The 18052-nt window shown below is 33.2% G+C and overlaps 1 protein-coding gene across 2 annotated transcripts in view; it reads right to left on the minus strand.

Annotated features, from left to right (window-relative positions):
- The window catches only part of NCKAP1 (NCK associated protein 1), a 97520-nt gene that overhangs the window by 43588 nt on the left and 35880 nt on the right, over positions 1-18052 (minus strand). For both annotated transcript variants that reach the window (XM_004267403.4, XM_004267404.3), the window contains 11 exons: positions 17957-18049; positions 17701-17757; positions 16830-16972; positions 16652-16742; positions 13947-14084; positions 13072-13120; positions 8879-9035; positions 6184-6240; positions 3645-3741; positions 3157-3263; positions 2282-2414 (listed from right to left, as the gene is read on the minus strand). In XM_004267403.4, coding sequence (XP_004267451.1) covers positions 2282-2414; positions 3157-3263; positions 3645-3741; positions 6184-6240; positions 8879-9035; positions 13072-13120; positions 13947-14084; positions 16652-16742; positions 16830-16972; positions 17701-17757; positions 17957-18049 — 1122 coding nt within the window. The remainder of the gene's footprint in view (positions 1-2281; positions 2415-3156; positions 3264-3644; positions 3742-6183; positions 6241-8878; positions 9036-13071; positions 13121-13946; positions 14085-16651; positions 16743-16829; positions 16973-17700; positions 17758-17956; positions 18050-18052) is intronic.

Below are 18052 nucleotides of genomic sequence, written 5' to 3' on the forward strand. Positions count from 1 at the left end.
GTTGATACACACAATAACATGGATGAATCTCAGAAACATTATGCTAATTGAAAGAAATGAAAAACAAGAAATTATATCATGACAATTTCATTTATAGGAAAAACTTTTTTACAAGGCAAAAGGTGACAAAGAGCAGACAAGGGGTTGCTGGGGGTCTAGAGAGGGAATCAACTACAAAGGTGCAGAAGAAAACTTTTAGTGTTGGAAATGCTCTACATCTTGACTGGTAATGTTACATGAATGTATACAGTTGCCCAAATTCAAACAGTACACTAAAAATGGATGATTTTTATCATACATAAATTTTACCTCAACAAAATTACGGCCAAAAAAAAATCCCTCTCAAACTGGCTAAAAAAAGTGAATATTTGATAACTGCATGTAAAGTAGATGCTAAATGATTAACTTTTTAAAAAGTGGATGCTTAGCTCACAAAAAGCATAAATAATTTTCAAAACATTTAGACTTATACAACAATGTAAATGTACACAATGTCCTATACTATACACTTAAAAATGGTTAAAATGGTAACTTTTATGTTATGTATATTTTACCACAATTTAAAAAAATTTAATACCTATTACAATGAACTATTTTAACAGGTTAATCTTAGTTCTAAATTTAAATCCTAACAAATGGTTAAAAACACTATGCATATACTTTACAACAGAAGTGGGTGGTAAAAAGCTCAGACATTTGAGTTAAGACTTGAGTTCAAATAGTGGCTCTATTACTCATGAACTGTGCAATACTGATCAAGTTACATAAGGTCTTTTTTCTTCACTATACCTACCGTCACAAAGTTGTTGTAGAGAAGTAATATACTATCAATAAATTTGCCAATTATTAATATTAGTATTATTATTGCTGCTGCTACTACTATTACTATAATCCCAGAAAAAATAAAAAATTAATTTTCTCAGTATTGTTAAAATCCAATTTATATAAAAGACACCAAAAGACATGGAGTGACTTAAAAATTCTAACACTTTAACATAAATCTGTAAAATGTATTAATAAATATCCAACTAGTCACAGTAAGTTTCAAAATGCCATGAAACCAAGAGTCTGGTTTACTTTTTTAGATTGTGATAGCACAGTAGACTTTGGTTTATCTGGTAAGTAATAACTATTCCAAAAAAAACTGCAGCAAAGCAATAACACTCTAAGCATAAAATCAGCTTTTCTATCCCCCCTTTTAATAGACATTATTAAAGGAAGCATATGAGCTCCATCTAGTGGATAAAAGAAATAAACTAGTTTAGGATAGTAAACTATAAACTGTATATAATCCAGGGTAAACAATTACATGAACAATTTTTTTTTAATTTGCATTTTTAGGTAGGTTTGAAAGAAAATTCGGATATCAAAGTATGGTTATTTATGTGGAAAACGAGTAGTTTTAGAGTAGTCTTAATATAAAGATAATTCGTGATGCTCTTCCTCTGTACCATGTTAGCTTATAGTAGTTTATAGACATCTGATTTTTTAAAATGAAAACACTGAAATATTATTTTCCTTAAAGTCAATTTATTTGGCATAAAAATAAAACTATATTAAGATTAAAAAGACTGAATCAAGAAATTATGGAAAGCAAAAAAATGAAAAAAGCTAAGACTAAAAATCAATAGAAGAAAATACAAACTGAAAATAAAATTAGGACATTTTATTAAACTATGACATCTAGATGAATTTTTTTTTTACTCGCCATTCTCTAACACACTATGCAAAAAGATTTATCTTCTGTTTTCCTCTAATACTTAATTATCAATTATAATGTCTCCATGAACTCTTCTTGATCTCCATAGCCACTGCCCAAGTTCAGGCTCTCAGCAGCTCTCACTTAGCCTACTACAGTAATTTTTCTTCTGATCTCTCTGCATCCTCACTTGGCCCCAGGCAATCTATCACCAACACTGAGTCAGGGTGATCTTCCTAAGTATTAAATCTGATTTATGACTAACCTCCTCTTTTGCAAGACCCTCTATAATTTGGTTACTGTACCTCTCCACCCCCAAGATAAAGAATTATTCCCTGCATGTGTTCACTATGAGTTTTATACACACGTAAGCATAATGCCCATCACACTGAACTACAACAAAATGTTTTTGCCCCTCTAGATGATGATCCCCTTAACAAAATATGACCATGACTTACTTACATTTGTATCTTCACCACTTGGCAAAAGATTACTTTCGTAAATGTTTACTGAGCAAATAAATCAGTTATTAGAGAGGAGGGAAATAAGGAACAAAAGGGAGAATATGACATAATTTTTTACCTGCACAAGTTCATTGAGGACAACAGCATCAAAGCCAGAAAGGTACTGCACGTAATACCTCTGCATTACAGGTCCGTATTTCCTCACATGTGCTCTAAGCTCTTCCATGTAAAATATTAATTCAGCAATGTGCCTTTTTAAAAAAATTCAAGAAAAATATTTCAAAAATTAAATTCACTGTTATCAAGGAAAATATGAAATGCCTTTGATATTGCTACATTAAGTTTTTTCCTTAGAAAAAGCACTGTTAAATATTTAATGTCAACTAATTTCTTTTTATATTATTTCATATAAATAAATCATGGAAAGCAAAAAAAAAGCTAAGAATAAAAGACTGATAAAGGAAAATACAAAATAAAAATAAAATGAGGACATCTCATAAATACATCATTAAAAAATCATAAATGAAAGAAGATTACAGTATTAGGGAGAAGTAAGATTTTTCTGTATGCTCTTATTTCTCTGATTCATTTACCTAACTTGTATTGAGGGACCGTGGACTAAAATGAGAGAAAGATATTACAAATGACACAGTTGCAACTCCATTAGGATTCTTATTCAAATTTTTGTGTAGTACATAGTTTTGAAACATGAATTCCATAAGAAATACTATACTATAGCAAGAAAACAAACAAGAATTCTATGACCACCTAGAGTACTAAAGAGAAAACATTTAAAGCCCTAATTCTAAGCTAAAGTTGACTTTGCATTGTAATTCATATCACCTAACGATATATTATAAATACTCCCTCCATTACGACAAATATGAAAAGCCTTAAAAAAAGTTTTTAAAAATGTTACTTTAGTCCCCAAATTCCATAGCCCATAAATCAAAATATACAAATATTATACTTTTTAAATGTTGCTAAACTTACTTATCTATAAAGTCATCTGCACTCTTCTTTGGCATGTTATCTGCATGACGAAGTAGCCAGATAATTTCATCACGGGCAAAGGATAATGCCATAAAAACAAAAAGTGCCTGATAGATATTAAAAAAATAATAATAACATTATTTACTCTCATGCAAAGATTAAAAACAAAACGTATTCATAATCTTTCTCCAAGTGAAAAGTCATTAGCAAAACTGATAATACCAACTTTAAAAGACAGAAATGAGAAAACAGAGGAAAACTTCAATGTATCAGGGAAAGCATGCACATAAGCAAGATGTGAGGAAAATGCAGGAAGGTCTGATTTACGAGTGCCAAGTCAGCAAATCCACTCTCAGCTAAATATAAAATACACTTATGTAGTCCCTGACTCAAAGTTTTGTAAAATTTCACAGAGAGAGAAGAAAAATTTTTTTTTAATTTTAATATGACACACTGATTGTAGTTGAAATAAGGATTAAATCAATTACCTTGGGACCTAGCAAGCCAGGTTGATCAGAGAGGACAGTAGCCAATTCTTTCAGTGCAGACCTTAAAAACTTGCGTCTTTCTCTGTGCATTGAACCGCTATAGGGAAAGACACCCACCATTACAGTTTATCTGTTTCTAGTAAACTTATTATTGGCAATTAAATAACATCATTTCAGGGTCAACTTCCAAAGTTTTCTTAGGAAACAGAAGCCCTTACAAATATCTTCTATGTGTTTGTCATTAAGTGACTTTCCAATCTCATCTTTATCCCTGCCTTTCTTGTGCTGTTTTTAACCATGCTTATTTTCTTCTCTCTAGCTATCAAAATCCTACCCAAACTTCAAGACCAATCCTTCAAGAAGTATTTCCCAATATACAGATGTCTATTTCTGAATAATTTCTGCCAGTTTAGTACCATATAGACTAGCACTCTATAAACTATACTGTGAAATCCTCAAAAGTAAGCACTGTTCTATTGTATACTTGTCACCCCCACATAGAATCAATAAATATAATAAATATCTGATAATCTATATCCTCCTTTATTAAGTATATTCCTATTAAATATATAAAACTGACTAAATAGGGGCTTCCCTGGTGGTGCAGTGGTTGAGAGTCCGCCTGCCGATGCAGGGGACACGGGTTCGTGCCCCGGTCCGGGAAGATCCCACATGCCGCAGAGGAGCTGGGCCCGTGAGCCATGGCCGCTGAGCCTGCGCGTCCTGAGCCTGTGCTCCACAACGGGAGAGGCCACAACAGTGAGAGGCCCGCGTACCGCAAAAAAACCCAAACAAAACAACAAAAAAGAAACTGACTAAATAAAAGCTATATTCAATAAGGTACTGGGATGAAATCTATTTGGTGCTACTGTTCAAAAACAGAAAGATGAGGAAAGGATAATCATAGATATTCATGTACTAGGTATCTTAAAAATAAAATACAAATTAGAAAAATTTATTCTCACACATTAACAAGGAAAAAAAAATCACAGAATATTCTATGAATTCCAACTCCTCATACTATTCAAAACATACACCATTCCAAAAAAGTTTTAAAATTTAGATAGTTGCAAAAAATAAATGGCCACACACACACCACACACACCATATGCCAAAAAACTAAGTATTGATAGAAGAAATATGCAACACCAGAAATTAAGCTGTGACACAACAGATTAATTTTAGAAGACACATTAAAACCCAATCTTTGCCTATGTGACCTCAGGTTCCATCTCTCTAAGCTTCAGCCTCTCATCTATAAAGCAGGGATGATGACATCTGACTCAAAAAAATACATCTTTCATGATGCCTAATATATAGTACCTTTACAATGTCAGTATAATTCTAATGACAAGCTCTCTTTTAACTGACAATAATAAACACATCTGGTGTAATATCTAAGAAGAAAGTGGGCAAATGTTTTGATTATTTTGCTACTCAGGGTCGCTGCAAGGAATATTAACATCGAGAGAAAATATGGAGTACTATGGCACGTGTTAATGAAGGATAAGAATTACTACTCCTCACTATTTATACCTGTTTTATATAATAAATAAAGGGAATAAAAATGCCTTACTTTTAAAAGATCTTTATAAAAGATAGCTGAGACACCATATATCTGCCTAGGGTCTAACACATGAATAAGTCATAATCATATGTATTTCTGTCGGTCAGGAAAGAAATTCTAACACATTCCAAAGTATGTTATTTGTACTAGAGAATGATTTTATAATAATATAAGTACTTTATTCAAGTGAAAAAATGCATGGGAAATAATATACTACAGTTAGCAATGAATAAAGATGATTTAAATTCCCAATATCCATTTTACAGCCTAAACCTAAATTCTAAAACTTCTTGTGGTTTTATATTTTTACCTGTGACCATGGTGCTTATCTTTTCTCTGCCTTATAGAAATACTGATGGATCAGATAATGTTATCTCTACATTACCTAGACTTACTGGAGAAACTATTCTATACAAGTATATCATACATAACAATTAAATGAAATATCAAATTATTCATGAGAAAATTGAAAAGTTGTTCAAACATCTTAAATACACTAATTTATATATTTACTAATAAAATATATTTACTAAAATTTGGGAAAGGTATGGGATTAACATACTTTGAAAAGTAAATATCATTTGGGAGAGTGTAAAGATATGTCAATTTTCATGAAGTATCATAAAAATCATCGTAACTTGCAAAGTATTGGCACCAAAGCATAGTGGCAATAAGAGAACTGAATGATACCAAAATAAAGTCCTCTGTATAGTATTCCTTAGAGCATTTTTAAAAACAATTCAAAAATACTTAAAATCTGTCTGCATTAGCACCAATACAGAGATGTTGGTGTTAATACACTGTACTCTGGTACAGATACAGAGGTTATAAACTTATTCCTCGTTGGTTGAAAGTCCTTCACTTCTACGACCATATCTTACACACTATTAATCTGCACTCACTTCAACAAAATAATGCTTTAAGAAAGGAATTCTTGATTAAAAGTTCCACAGGTAAGTTAGAACTACTTACGCATGTGACACAGCTGCCTCTTTGCATTCTCTTATGTCATTAATACGCTTATTATAGCTATGAGCAAAAAGAAAAAAAAAGGAAATATGTTAATCTTAATTTGGTCAATAACAGTAAAAATAAGTTAGTCAAATACTAGTCAATTAAAAATGTCTTATTATCAACAAGAAAAACTGGCCTTCAAACTGGAAATACATGGAAGAAGTCTATCCACATCCTTTTCTAGCACCTTAAGTATCCAATCAACTATTCTTAGAAAAATAAATCTCATATTATATTAAAATCCAGTAATAAAATTAAAATTTACCACGTAGATTTTTATTTTATTAAATACACTTCCTTAAACCCCCAATAGAGATATTAAAATTATACTTCTAATATAATTAGCAGTGATTTCCAAAAATTGGAAGTGCTGACGAAGCTATTACTTCTGGCTTTTTATCACTTGACTTTTTATGCTATCTCGCAAGCATAAAAAAATTTCTCAAAGGACACATACTAGTGATCAATACTAGTGACTGGGAATACGGCTTTTGTGGTGGAGAAAACTGGGGCAGGAAAGCATCTGACTACTTTAAATCATTTTAAGGAACAGAATTATGGGTGATTTTTACTCACCATTTTTAAAAAAACACTTCTTTTTCCAAATTAAAAACACTTAAATAAAAGAAACTGAACACCAACATCAAACAGTTTGAAGGTACCATCTAAAAAATAAACGCTAATAAATATATGCTAATTTCCTTACTACTAAACGCAAAAACTCAAAATTCCTAAAATGTTAAAGAAAAATTATCTTCCTGACAACCTGGCTAAAACCACTTAGACCAAGAACTTCAACTTCTAAATTAAGTACGCTAAGATTTTTGTGTTCTTTAGGGAAATGTCCAAAATACACTAATTCTGTAATCACTGACCTGTATAAATAATGAGCTTTTATACTTGTGGTCTGACTTGTAATTACTATAATAATTCACATTTTAAGTTGGATCAATCACTCACGATTTAATAAAAAATTAAAACTTTTCAACTTTAAATACAGAGATTCTTAAATGGTAAATTTAATAAAAATTTGCGTAACAAGGGAATTCCCGGGCAGTCCAGTGGTTAGGATGCAGGGCTTTCACTGCTGTGGGCCCAGGTTCAATCCCTGCTCAGGGAACTAAGATCTTGCAAGCCGTGTGGCACAGACAAAAAAAAAGGCGTAACAAAAAGACAATCAGTTTCATGATGCCATTAAACTTATCTGTACCATATGTACCATATGCTCACTCAATATATGGAGACTGTCTGGTTCTAAATGTTTACATATATTTAAATATAATTCCACAGACAGGATGTCAGTATGCTAAGACATCACATAAGTTTCAGGATTTTTGAACTGAATCAATCAGAAAATGACAAAGCCCACAACGACACAGGATATTTCCAGGTACTCCACCCTATATAATAAAAGGTGAACTAAGAGTTGAAAAATACAGAGGGTACTGTTTCTCGTACTATGACTGAGAGACTACCTGCATGAGAATATCAGAATCACTTATGGTGACAAAATCAAAACAGTGGTCACTTGAGAAGGCTAGAGCGAGAGGGATCAGGGGTGGCAGTACAGATCAGAAAGAGGCACAAGAGAATTTTCTGGGGATAACGGAAATATTCTGTATCTTCATCTAAGTGGTCACCAAGAGTATTTATATGCAAACTTGTTGAGCTGTACACCTAAAATTTATGCATTCTTCTGTTTGTAAATTTACCTCAATAAACTACTGGGGGGGGGAAGGGCAGATTTCTTTAATCTCTCTAAGATACAGATAAAGGAGATACAGAAGGTTAGAGGTGATGCCCAGGAACCTGGATTTTAATCTGCATCCCAGGGTACTTCACATGCACACTAAAATTTGAGATAGTATAGTGGCTTAAACTGTCAGTACTAGACATAGCTTTACGTTTTAATAACTAATAGATTTTTTAAAATCTCAATTTCTTTAGGACATTACTGAATTGGATATGAAACAAATGTAGGTAAATTTCACTTCTATGAAGCTGACAAACCCAACACAATTATTCAATATTTTCAGGTTCGGGGGACCCCCAGGATATTTTAGATGCTCCTAATTTCAAAACATTTTAAAACCAAGCCTGAATTCAACAAATGCAGGCATTAAAAATTCCAAGAAAACAAATTTGAGGATCATTTGTGTTACAGGGAATGAATCACTTAGAATACTTCCTTATTATAAGGAAACATGATTTCCTTTTTGCAGTGTCTGACTTCTGTACTTGTTATAATTAATTTAATGAAGTGTTTTTGATTGATTCATATACTTTTCTAAATGCAAGATATTCTAAAATACACTTGTAAAATAGCACTTCTAAAAATTTCAACTCTTAAAATGTACATTGTGCTTTTAGTAATATTTATGTCTAAAACCATATTACAATATGCAAAACAGTACATATCTTCTTTCTCCTAGAATGCACATTTTGAAAGGGCAGGAACACTATATTTTTTAACCTGTGAAATTACCTGTAAAAAATATCAGGATCATTGCTAAAAACAACTTGGTGTGACTGGTAAGTTGGTATAGGCTACATCTTCTTGTGTAATATGATCCTTCTCTATCCCCAAAACTTTAATAGATATTCCACTCACTACTCTTCTCCAAAAAAGACAAAAAAACTGAAAATGCCATACCCTCGTATGTTTACGAATAAGTCTTCTGCAGCTTTGTGAATGTGGAAAACTTCATCCCGAAAGAGAGAGAGGCAAGAGCTACTTTGAAGAGCTAGCTTCCAAAGGTTCAGTGCTGTTGCATCAGTATTTAGGATCCCATGGCACAAAATAAATCCAACTTTAAACAAATGAAAAAGAAGTGCAAATATAAAAGTATTCCAAAGTTAGATTATTTCAGTTACAGGGTAGCTTTTTAAAAGTAAAGAAACATTAACAAATCACTAAACTGAGGCTTTTAAGTGACAGTTAATAATACATATACATACAAGATACCAGCAATATTTCTCTTTTTCAATTATAATTTTCTGTACTCTGCAAAACCAGTGCTTTGAACCTACACTGATGAAATGGGAAAAAATGTCACTTCTGGGTTGAGAAGGAAGTGGTTTTAAAAAATGAGTAAAAGATACTTTAAGCCAGAGATCAGAAGCTACCAATTTACACATAATACAGTAATCATTACAGTTTTTACAAAAACTGAAAAAGCTAATCTACTCTTCTAAATCTCCAGAAGAAATTAAATAGCATCTCACATTTTCATAGCAAATTATAGTTACTAAATAAGTTCTTTGACATGATTATCCTATAGTGTAGAAAGAACCAGTGGTATCCTTTTCTTATAATTGAAGAAATGAAGGTCAATGACTTGACTAAAGTTATACTAATAAAGTATTAGAGCTAGACTTTGCCTCAAGCAGTTACCATTAAAGTCCAATATTCTTTCAATATATTACGCTGTTCTCTATCATATGAATTTGAGTATCTTTTACCTTCTGTCATCTAATTTAGAAATCCTACACAAATGTGTAATGCTGTATGTTTGTTGATGTCCTCCCTAGCGCTCTATTCTAGGCCATAGAACCTCATCTTTCATTCTTTCAACATTACTGAGTGCGTATTATAAACTAGGTACCGTACTGGCCAGTTACAAATTCAATCCTATTTTCTGAGATTTCCCTCTGACTCTCAATAGTCACTCCCATCTTTAAACTCCTGAATCGTTAACATTTAACTTGCCATTTGTCTTTTATTCTTAGCTCAACCTTCCTTTTAAAGGGTCACTATACAAGCAAGCTAACTGTTAAGCATATATTGAGAAGTCATACATACAGAAGTACATTGGGGCTTCCCTGGTGGCGCAGTGGTCAAGAGTCCACCTGCCGATGCAGGGGACACGGGTTCGTGCCCCAGTCTGGGAAAATCCCACATGCCGCGGAGCGGCTGGGCCCGTGAGCCATGGCCGCTGAGCCTGCACGTCCGGAGCCTGTGCTCCGCAACGGGAGAGGCCATAACATTGAGAGGCCCGCGTACCGCAAAAAAAAAAAAAACAAAAACAAAAGTACATTGAACTTCCTTAAATTTCCTGAAATATATTAAGATGTTTTTCATACAACAGGGCCCCTAAATGCAAGCCTAATTATTTGATCTAGTACGTAACCAAAGAAATAGAACATACTGTATGAAAATTTTAAAAATCCTTGAGAAGTTTTGTAAAAATTTTTGCGTCGTGTACTGACTTTTTAAAAAAAATAAATTTATTTATTTATTTTTGGCTGCATTGGGTCTTCATTGCTGTGCATGGGCATTCTCTAGTTGCAGCGAGTGGGGGGGCTACTCTTCGTTGTGGTGCATGGGCTTCTCACTGCAGTGGCTTCTCTTATTGCGGAGCATGGACTCTAGGCACACAGGCTTCAGTAGTTGCGGCACGCGGGCTCTAGAGAGCAGGCTCAGTGGTTGTGGTGCACGGGCTTAGCTGCTCCGTGGCACGTGGGATCTTCCCGGACCAGGGCTCGAAACCATGTCCCCTGCATTAGCAGGCGGATTCTTTTTTTTTTTTTTTTAGCAGGCGGATTCTTAACCACTGTACTACCAGGGAAGTCCCATATACTGACATTTTATACTCTAATCCCCTTAGTACAATGAAATTTCACTTAGTGCCTTGTACCTCAATGTATACTTAGATTCACAAGATTGCTGTTGATAATAAAATTTCTCTGAGAATATTATCAGTTTCATTATGGGTTACTGTATATTTTACTTTTTTAAGATATGAGTCACATTATACATTAAGATATATTCATTTGTTTATGATAAGATCAATAAAAGGTAAATTTTTAAAATAGCCCAAGATTAGGAAGACAATTTATTAATTGAAGCACACATTAACCTCCTTTCCCCACTAAGGTCCCAATAAAAGGACAGGAAAAAAAAATTTTTTTAAGCCATAAAAATATTAGAAAACAAGATAGAAGACCAATACTAGACAAGAAAGTTGGAGAAAATCTTTGAAGAAAGAAAGACTGTACTATCAATTTAAAAAGAGGTCTTTCCCAAGGAGTCCTCTTAGTGTAATTAATAGAGTAAGAACAGACCCTGAAAAGAATATCAGGATAAGTTATGGTGTAACTGCATTCAAAAGAGCAGGGTCCTCAACATTGCAGACCCTCAACAATGCTTGGTCCTAGGCTATAATCTAGATCAGTGACTCTGAAACTTTAGCTTTCTAGCAGGATCACTGGGAAGGCATATTAAATCACAGGTTGCTGGGATCCATTCAGAGTTTCTCATTCAGTAGGTCTAGGGTAGAGATCAGTATTCTGCATATCTAACAAGTTCCTAGGTGATACTGCTAGCCTTTGAACTAATCTAGAGCAAAGCTCTAAAGAAAGTAGACCATCTTCTATAGAAAGTCCTAGAGTGGGAATTGATGTCAAAAAGAGAAGTGCACAGTTTGACCTAATTCTATTAATTCTACTCAAGGCTCAAATAAATGAAAGCAGCAAAACTGAGTAAACATTCCTTACTTTGGGCAATTGTGGTTATCCCAAATCTGTTTGCCTTTTCCATGCCCAGGTATCCTCCCCTTAGGGTAGTCTGTCTTCTGACTCACATTCCTGGCTCATTACACAAAGCCTGCATTCAGCATTCCCTTTTAAGGTAAAGACTGCGGGGAAACAGTCCTATTTAATGCTAGAGGTCACCTAACTCATGCCACCTAACTCTACTAATCACACTAGTTCTTTATCCACACATCCATAAACATAAAACAGTCAAGGATCACCATACTTTTGAGCAAAATCAATACTCTGAAAGTTGTGTTTTTAAATCAACAAAGCACGAAAACCTTAACTACCATTATAAAAGAAAATATAAACATCCAAACCTGATCAACATAAAAATTATAATTAATAAAAATGGCTAAGGGCAGGGTGTGTGTGCTAAATTCTTCCTCTTTCATACTAATAACAGTGCTACTCAAACTGCCAGTGCATACTGAGATTAAGTAGAGAACTGAGAGTATTTAGAAACTTTCATTTAGAAAACTTTTCACTGACAGCAATTTATAAGTAGAAACCTAACAACAATCAAATTGTTAGATTAAATTGAATCTAATAATTAAAATGTGGGCTTTCATTTTGTCTTTGCTTATTACTTTATTTCTGATAATTCCAGTAATTCAGTTCCACTGTATTTTACAAAAGTATCAATCTAAAAATCACTAAAAAAGAAAAACTGGTCCTTCACCAGTTTTAGAAACAGTATAATAAAAAGTCATCAAATAGTACCTAAATGTTAATAAATTAAGAAACAAGAACTATAAGAACTAAAAAGCACAAACTGCTCAAAATTATTCCCATCTGCCAGTGGACCTGGGGTGGTAGAAAAAATTATAGCAATTCTCATTTATATTATATCCGTGTGTCTATTTCTCCCATAGTTTGTGAACTTCCTAGGAGTGCAAACAAGTAATTTTATCTCCCATGCAAACATATGAGTCAACTATTACATATACTAAAGTAACTAAGACCAAAAACTTTAACTGAATAAATGTAATATGAAGAAAATCATTAAAAATAAAATAAAAATTTAGTTTGGATGGCCGTGTTGAGAGGAAATATAATGTAGACCATCAGCCTTGGATTTAGTGTGGGTTCTCTGTCTTTGTCACTTACTAGCTGTGTGGACGAAACTTTAGATTCCTCATCTATAAAATAGACCATCTACCCTAACAGGGTGAGTATAAGGATTGAATGAGGTAATGTACATAGAAGTCTTAGTACAGTGCTTGGCACAAAAGTAATACATGTTACCTGTTATTTTTCTCTAAAACTTAAACCTGAGGGGGTAATCAAAAACTAACCAATTTTACTTACAGATAATCCATTTTTCCATGGCATCCAAAGAGAGATATTCGCAAGGCATCTTAAAAAGAGAAAATATAAATTTGTGGCTTAAAGAAATTCTTAAAAAAAATATTCTGTACTGAGTCACTCCTCCTTCTCTTCCTCCTGAGAAGTCTGACTACTCAACTCTTGGTTCAAATACCACCACAACATATTTGAAAAGTTGGATGAAAGTTTTATAACCTATATTTATACTTGCAGTCCATAAAGGACAATGAAAGCTGTGCCTCTTTCACATTTACACACCCTGAAACTTCTCTTTAAAAAATATTGTTGCTAAATTGTTTTCAATCTGGTAAATGACTACTTCCAAATTTCCCAAGTCTATCGCAGAGTTTGCAGTATTCCAAAGGATAAAATTTTAGTCAAGTTAAAGAAAAGATTTATGTACCTCGATGTTCACTGTCTCACCCAAATCAGTAATTATGTGTGTGTATTCTCCATATGCGTAACATCTATGTTCATATACACAGAAAAAAGCTTGAAAAGAAATGTAACAGAATACAACAGCGATTTTCTCTAGTTGGTGAGATTTGGGATGATTTTTGTTTTCTTCTTTATAATTTTCTGAATCTTCCAAATTTTCTACCATAATAAGGCTAAGCAAATTTTTAAACCTTAGAAGAAAATACTCGTACTACTAATTTTACTAACTTAGCATCAGAATCTAGAAATACAAAAACTAAATGGTATGATTTAAATACTGAGCATTTTACAATAAATAAACTTCACTGACAGGCTAATACTTATTAGAAGAAAAACTGCAATAGCACTGCTTAACTGATATTTTTTTTAAAAAATCAACTTTACTATTTTCATTCAAAAAAGAAAATACAGAACCATACAGTGTCAGACTGTGCAGGGTTAAGCATTGTACTGGGTGCACTGATGAGACTCAATAATTGAGCATTTCTCCACTGGTCAGCTGAAAGATTCCTTCGTGGATACACCATCTGAAGAGAAATCAGTGCATCTGAAAGAGACTAATTAAATAGAAAAAAAGAAAGTTGAGGAATAAAACGGGTTTTTTTTCAATTTCCATTTAAATTCCAGCTACAACTGCTGTGTGTTTCTAACTCTATCATCGTAAAACAACAAGGGTATAATTACAACTACGCTCCATATAATATTTGAGGTGGGTTCCAGTTATCCTCCTCTAGATTTTTTTTTTTTAACTTCATGAAGCTACATAGATTCTGCATTCCTCAGCAAAAGCTTAGCTCAAGAAATCATGTTACTTTCTTCAGGTGAAAATGTTTGGCAATCTTGAGATCTTTATTTCAAAAAGGGTAGAGAGTCTAGGGTAATCATTTTGTGCATCACTTTCTACTCAATAGCTCTCACTGAAAGAAAAAGACATTAAGGTTACATGACTAAGTGTTAATAGAGCTCAACATGTTTCATATTTCTTCAAAGAATGCCTTCTAAAAATAACCCACTGTACTTTATCTTAATAAATTACTTAACTTCTATTTGCCATTTGGTCTATTAATTACAGCTTTACTATCTAGGTATTTAATTTTTCATCTCATCTGATTCTTGCTTGCTTTTAACTATTCTTTGCTATTCACTCCTCCTTCCTAAAAATTCTGTACGAGTGGTTCTATAATCTGGCTGCACATAAATTGCCAGGGAAGTCTGTTCAGAAAAAGAGAATCCAGGGCTCTGCCTGAACCAGAACCTCTGGGAGTAAAGCCCAGGAATCTGTTCTTATCACACTCCACCAAGTGATTCAGAATAGCTTTTTAAATTAAATTAACTGAATTTTAACAAATCCTAGCAAATACATGATGGTCTTTCTATCAAAACCCTGAGATATCACAGAACATCGGAAAACTCAAGATTAGGAAAAAACTGGTCTAATTTAAATGGACAATTCTCCTCAAGTAATTATTAATTGTCTAATATAAGCTAATGGCTATGGAGAACTTAGAGATCCAACAGCCTTTAAAAGAAATTTTCATCAACTAACTGGGAAAAAAACCAAATTTGAAGTGGCTAACTAAAAACAAGGCCATACATGATTGGCAAGAAGTTAGAAACAGATCCAGAGAAAAAACAGGAAAGGAGTAGGGAAGACATTTCTAGGTGAGGAAAAAGGACTATCAAAATCAGAGAGACAGACAACAATGATCTGCTCAGCACTTTGAGGAATCCTGGCACTTTCATCTACAATGCTGATTTTTACTTCAAAACTAATGTCATCTACTAGCCTCTTTCAAACTAATGATTCAACTAACTCCAAGACATTAAACCTACATAAATTTGTAGATATAATACAGCTATGCAAAGAAATTAAACTGGAAATGCATCTTCAGAATTTTCATGGGAGTAAGAAAACTGAAGGAAAATTCTTGCTGTCAACTGTATGTCAAAAAAAAAGCATAGATTCATACAAAATACTGTATTACTAAGAAGTCTAACTCCGGGCTTCACTGGTGGCACCATGGTTAAGAATCCTCCTGCCAAGGCAGGGGACATGGGTTCGAGCCCTGGTCTGGGAAGATCCCACATGCCGTGGAACAACTAAGCCTGTGCACCACAACTACTGAGCCTGCGCTCTAGAGCCCGCAAGCCACAACTAGTGAGTCCATGTGTCACAACTACTGAAGCCTGCGTGCCTAGAGCTTGTGCTCCGCAACGAGAAGCCACTGCAATGAGAAGCCCATGCACCGCAACGAAGAGTAGCCCCCACTCGCCACAGCTAGAGAAAGCCCGCGCACAGCAACAAAGACCCAACGCAGCCAAAAATAAAATAAATAAATAAAAAAAAAAATTCTAACTCTCATCATTCAAAGAGAACAATGGGCCAAGATTCTAATATCCTGGGTTTTAGCTCTAGTTTTGCCACTATTGCTACCAAATGGCTTACTTCATCATATCACTTCTCCAGCCTCAATTTCCTTATCTATAAATAATGAGGATACCTGTAAATTTCCTTGATGTGCTTAGGAACTAGCCCTCCCTCAGAGAAGCCATAAAGGCAAGACTCTAAACCAAAACTATTTCATTAAGAACTAGTTTTTTAATATACCATAAAAGACAGACATGCCAAATTATCACAAAACTCCTGTAGTATTTCTCTCATTAAGAGGCTATATTATAATAATATAGCTAAAATTTATTAAATACTATGTACCTAAATACTCTTTACAAAGTAACTCATTTAATACTGCACTTTTACAGGTAAGAAAACTGAGGTACACTGAAGTTGGTTAAGTAACTTGCCCAATATTACACTGTAATTGGCAGAGTTGGGATTAGAACCCAAGCAATCTGATACAAATATAGACATTCTCAAATACTAAACTTCACTATATACACTATATTGAACCTAAAAACTACAATGGATCAATATATTCCTGAATCTCTATTCACTATTCTGAATCTAATTAATGAGTTCTCTGGTTCACAATTAGATAAAACCATGCATAACTATTATTCACATCTCATTATAATTTTCTTTCTTAAAAGTAGTTTATCACTCTAACTATCCACCCTTAAGCTATCTCATATGCCTATTGAAGCACCCCTAAAAACCAGCTCTTACCTTGCTATGGGGTACAAATTCTTCCATCATCTTCTTTAAAGGGTTTTCATAATCCACAATCATCTGACCAAGACGTGGGTATTCTCGGTCACTTAAAACAGACATATCAAATATCACTGAGTTGTAAGCCATAAAATTAATTGGGAATTTCACACAGATTTTTATAATGCAGGTTTACCTTGCTCCATGGGTCATTTCATGCGCATAGTTGTATAATCCAATGATTGCCTTCCTTTCTTCAATTCGAGACAGCAGTATCATTAGTGTTGTATACGTTATGATCAAATCTAAGTAGTTCTTTGTTAAATCAAAGTTTACAGTCTAGGGGAAAAAAACCATTAAGTTCAACTCCTTCCTATTCCACAAACTTTTAAGCACACACACAAAAATCTTCATGGCAGCTACTGAAAGCTAATAATTTTCTATAGTTATTTGTTTTATCCCCATTTCTGAAATTCTATCTAATTCCTTTCACCAAAAACATGCCTATAATTTTGGAGTTATAGATAATAGTTTTGTGCTTGTGACACAATTTTATGGCTGAAACAGAGTCTGTGATCACCCTATTCAAACTGCTAACAGTTTAAAAGAATAACCAAAACCAGAAAAATAATAAACATGAAAGCAAATCTCACTAAGCAAGAAAAAAGGAGTATTAAATAAATAAATAGGTTCACCATTAAGTCAGTGGAGACGTTTTTCACTTTGACTTCCTATATCTAGAAACTGACTTATCAAGAAAGATTTTTATCAAGTATGCTTTTTATAGAGAAAAGGATTATTTGTGTAACCTTTTAAAATTGGGCCTATTAAAATACTAAAATTAACAACTATTTCCGAATATGTACAAGATTTATATTCAATGACAATCAAATAAACAAGTGAAAATACAGTATAACTCCTTACCTTAAAAAATACAAGCCAAATTAACAATGCTGAAACTTTATATACTAATCATTTACATTTTCTCTAAAGAAAAGCATTTGATCCCCTTAGTTCTACTAGAAACAGACAGAAGAATTGGAAATTTTTCTGAAAATAATACTTACAATATCAAAGAAGACTTGGCAAACATCAATAGTATTCAGCAATTCACAAACATGGTCCTGAAAATAAAAGTTTATTTAAACCTTTACCTATATGAATACTACTAAATTCAGAAAACACACACAAATAAAATGTATTTTGAATTTTTGTTCTAGAAGAATTCTAATTTTATTATCTACAAGTGACAGAACAATTTATATGATTAACAAATATCAATCTATCTCTGAAATGTTAAATTCTATACATTAAAATACATACCTTAAATTCCATAACATCTACAAATGTGAAGTAATATAATGCCAGATTTTTCAGAATCTCTGATTTTTCTTTCTGTAGTTGTGCAAGCTGTTGCTG

Source organism: Orcinus orca, chromosome 7 (genome assembly GCF_937001465.1).
Source record: "Orcinus orca chromosome 7, mOrcOrc1.1, whole genome shotgun sequence".
Classification (NCBI taxonomy): Eukaryota; Metazoa; Chordata; class Mammalia; order Artiodactyla; family Delphinidae; genus Orcinus; species Orcinus orca.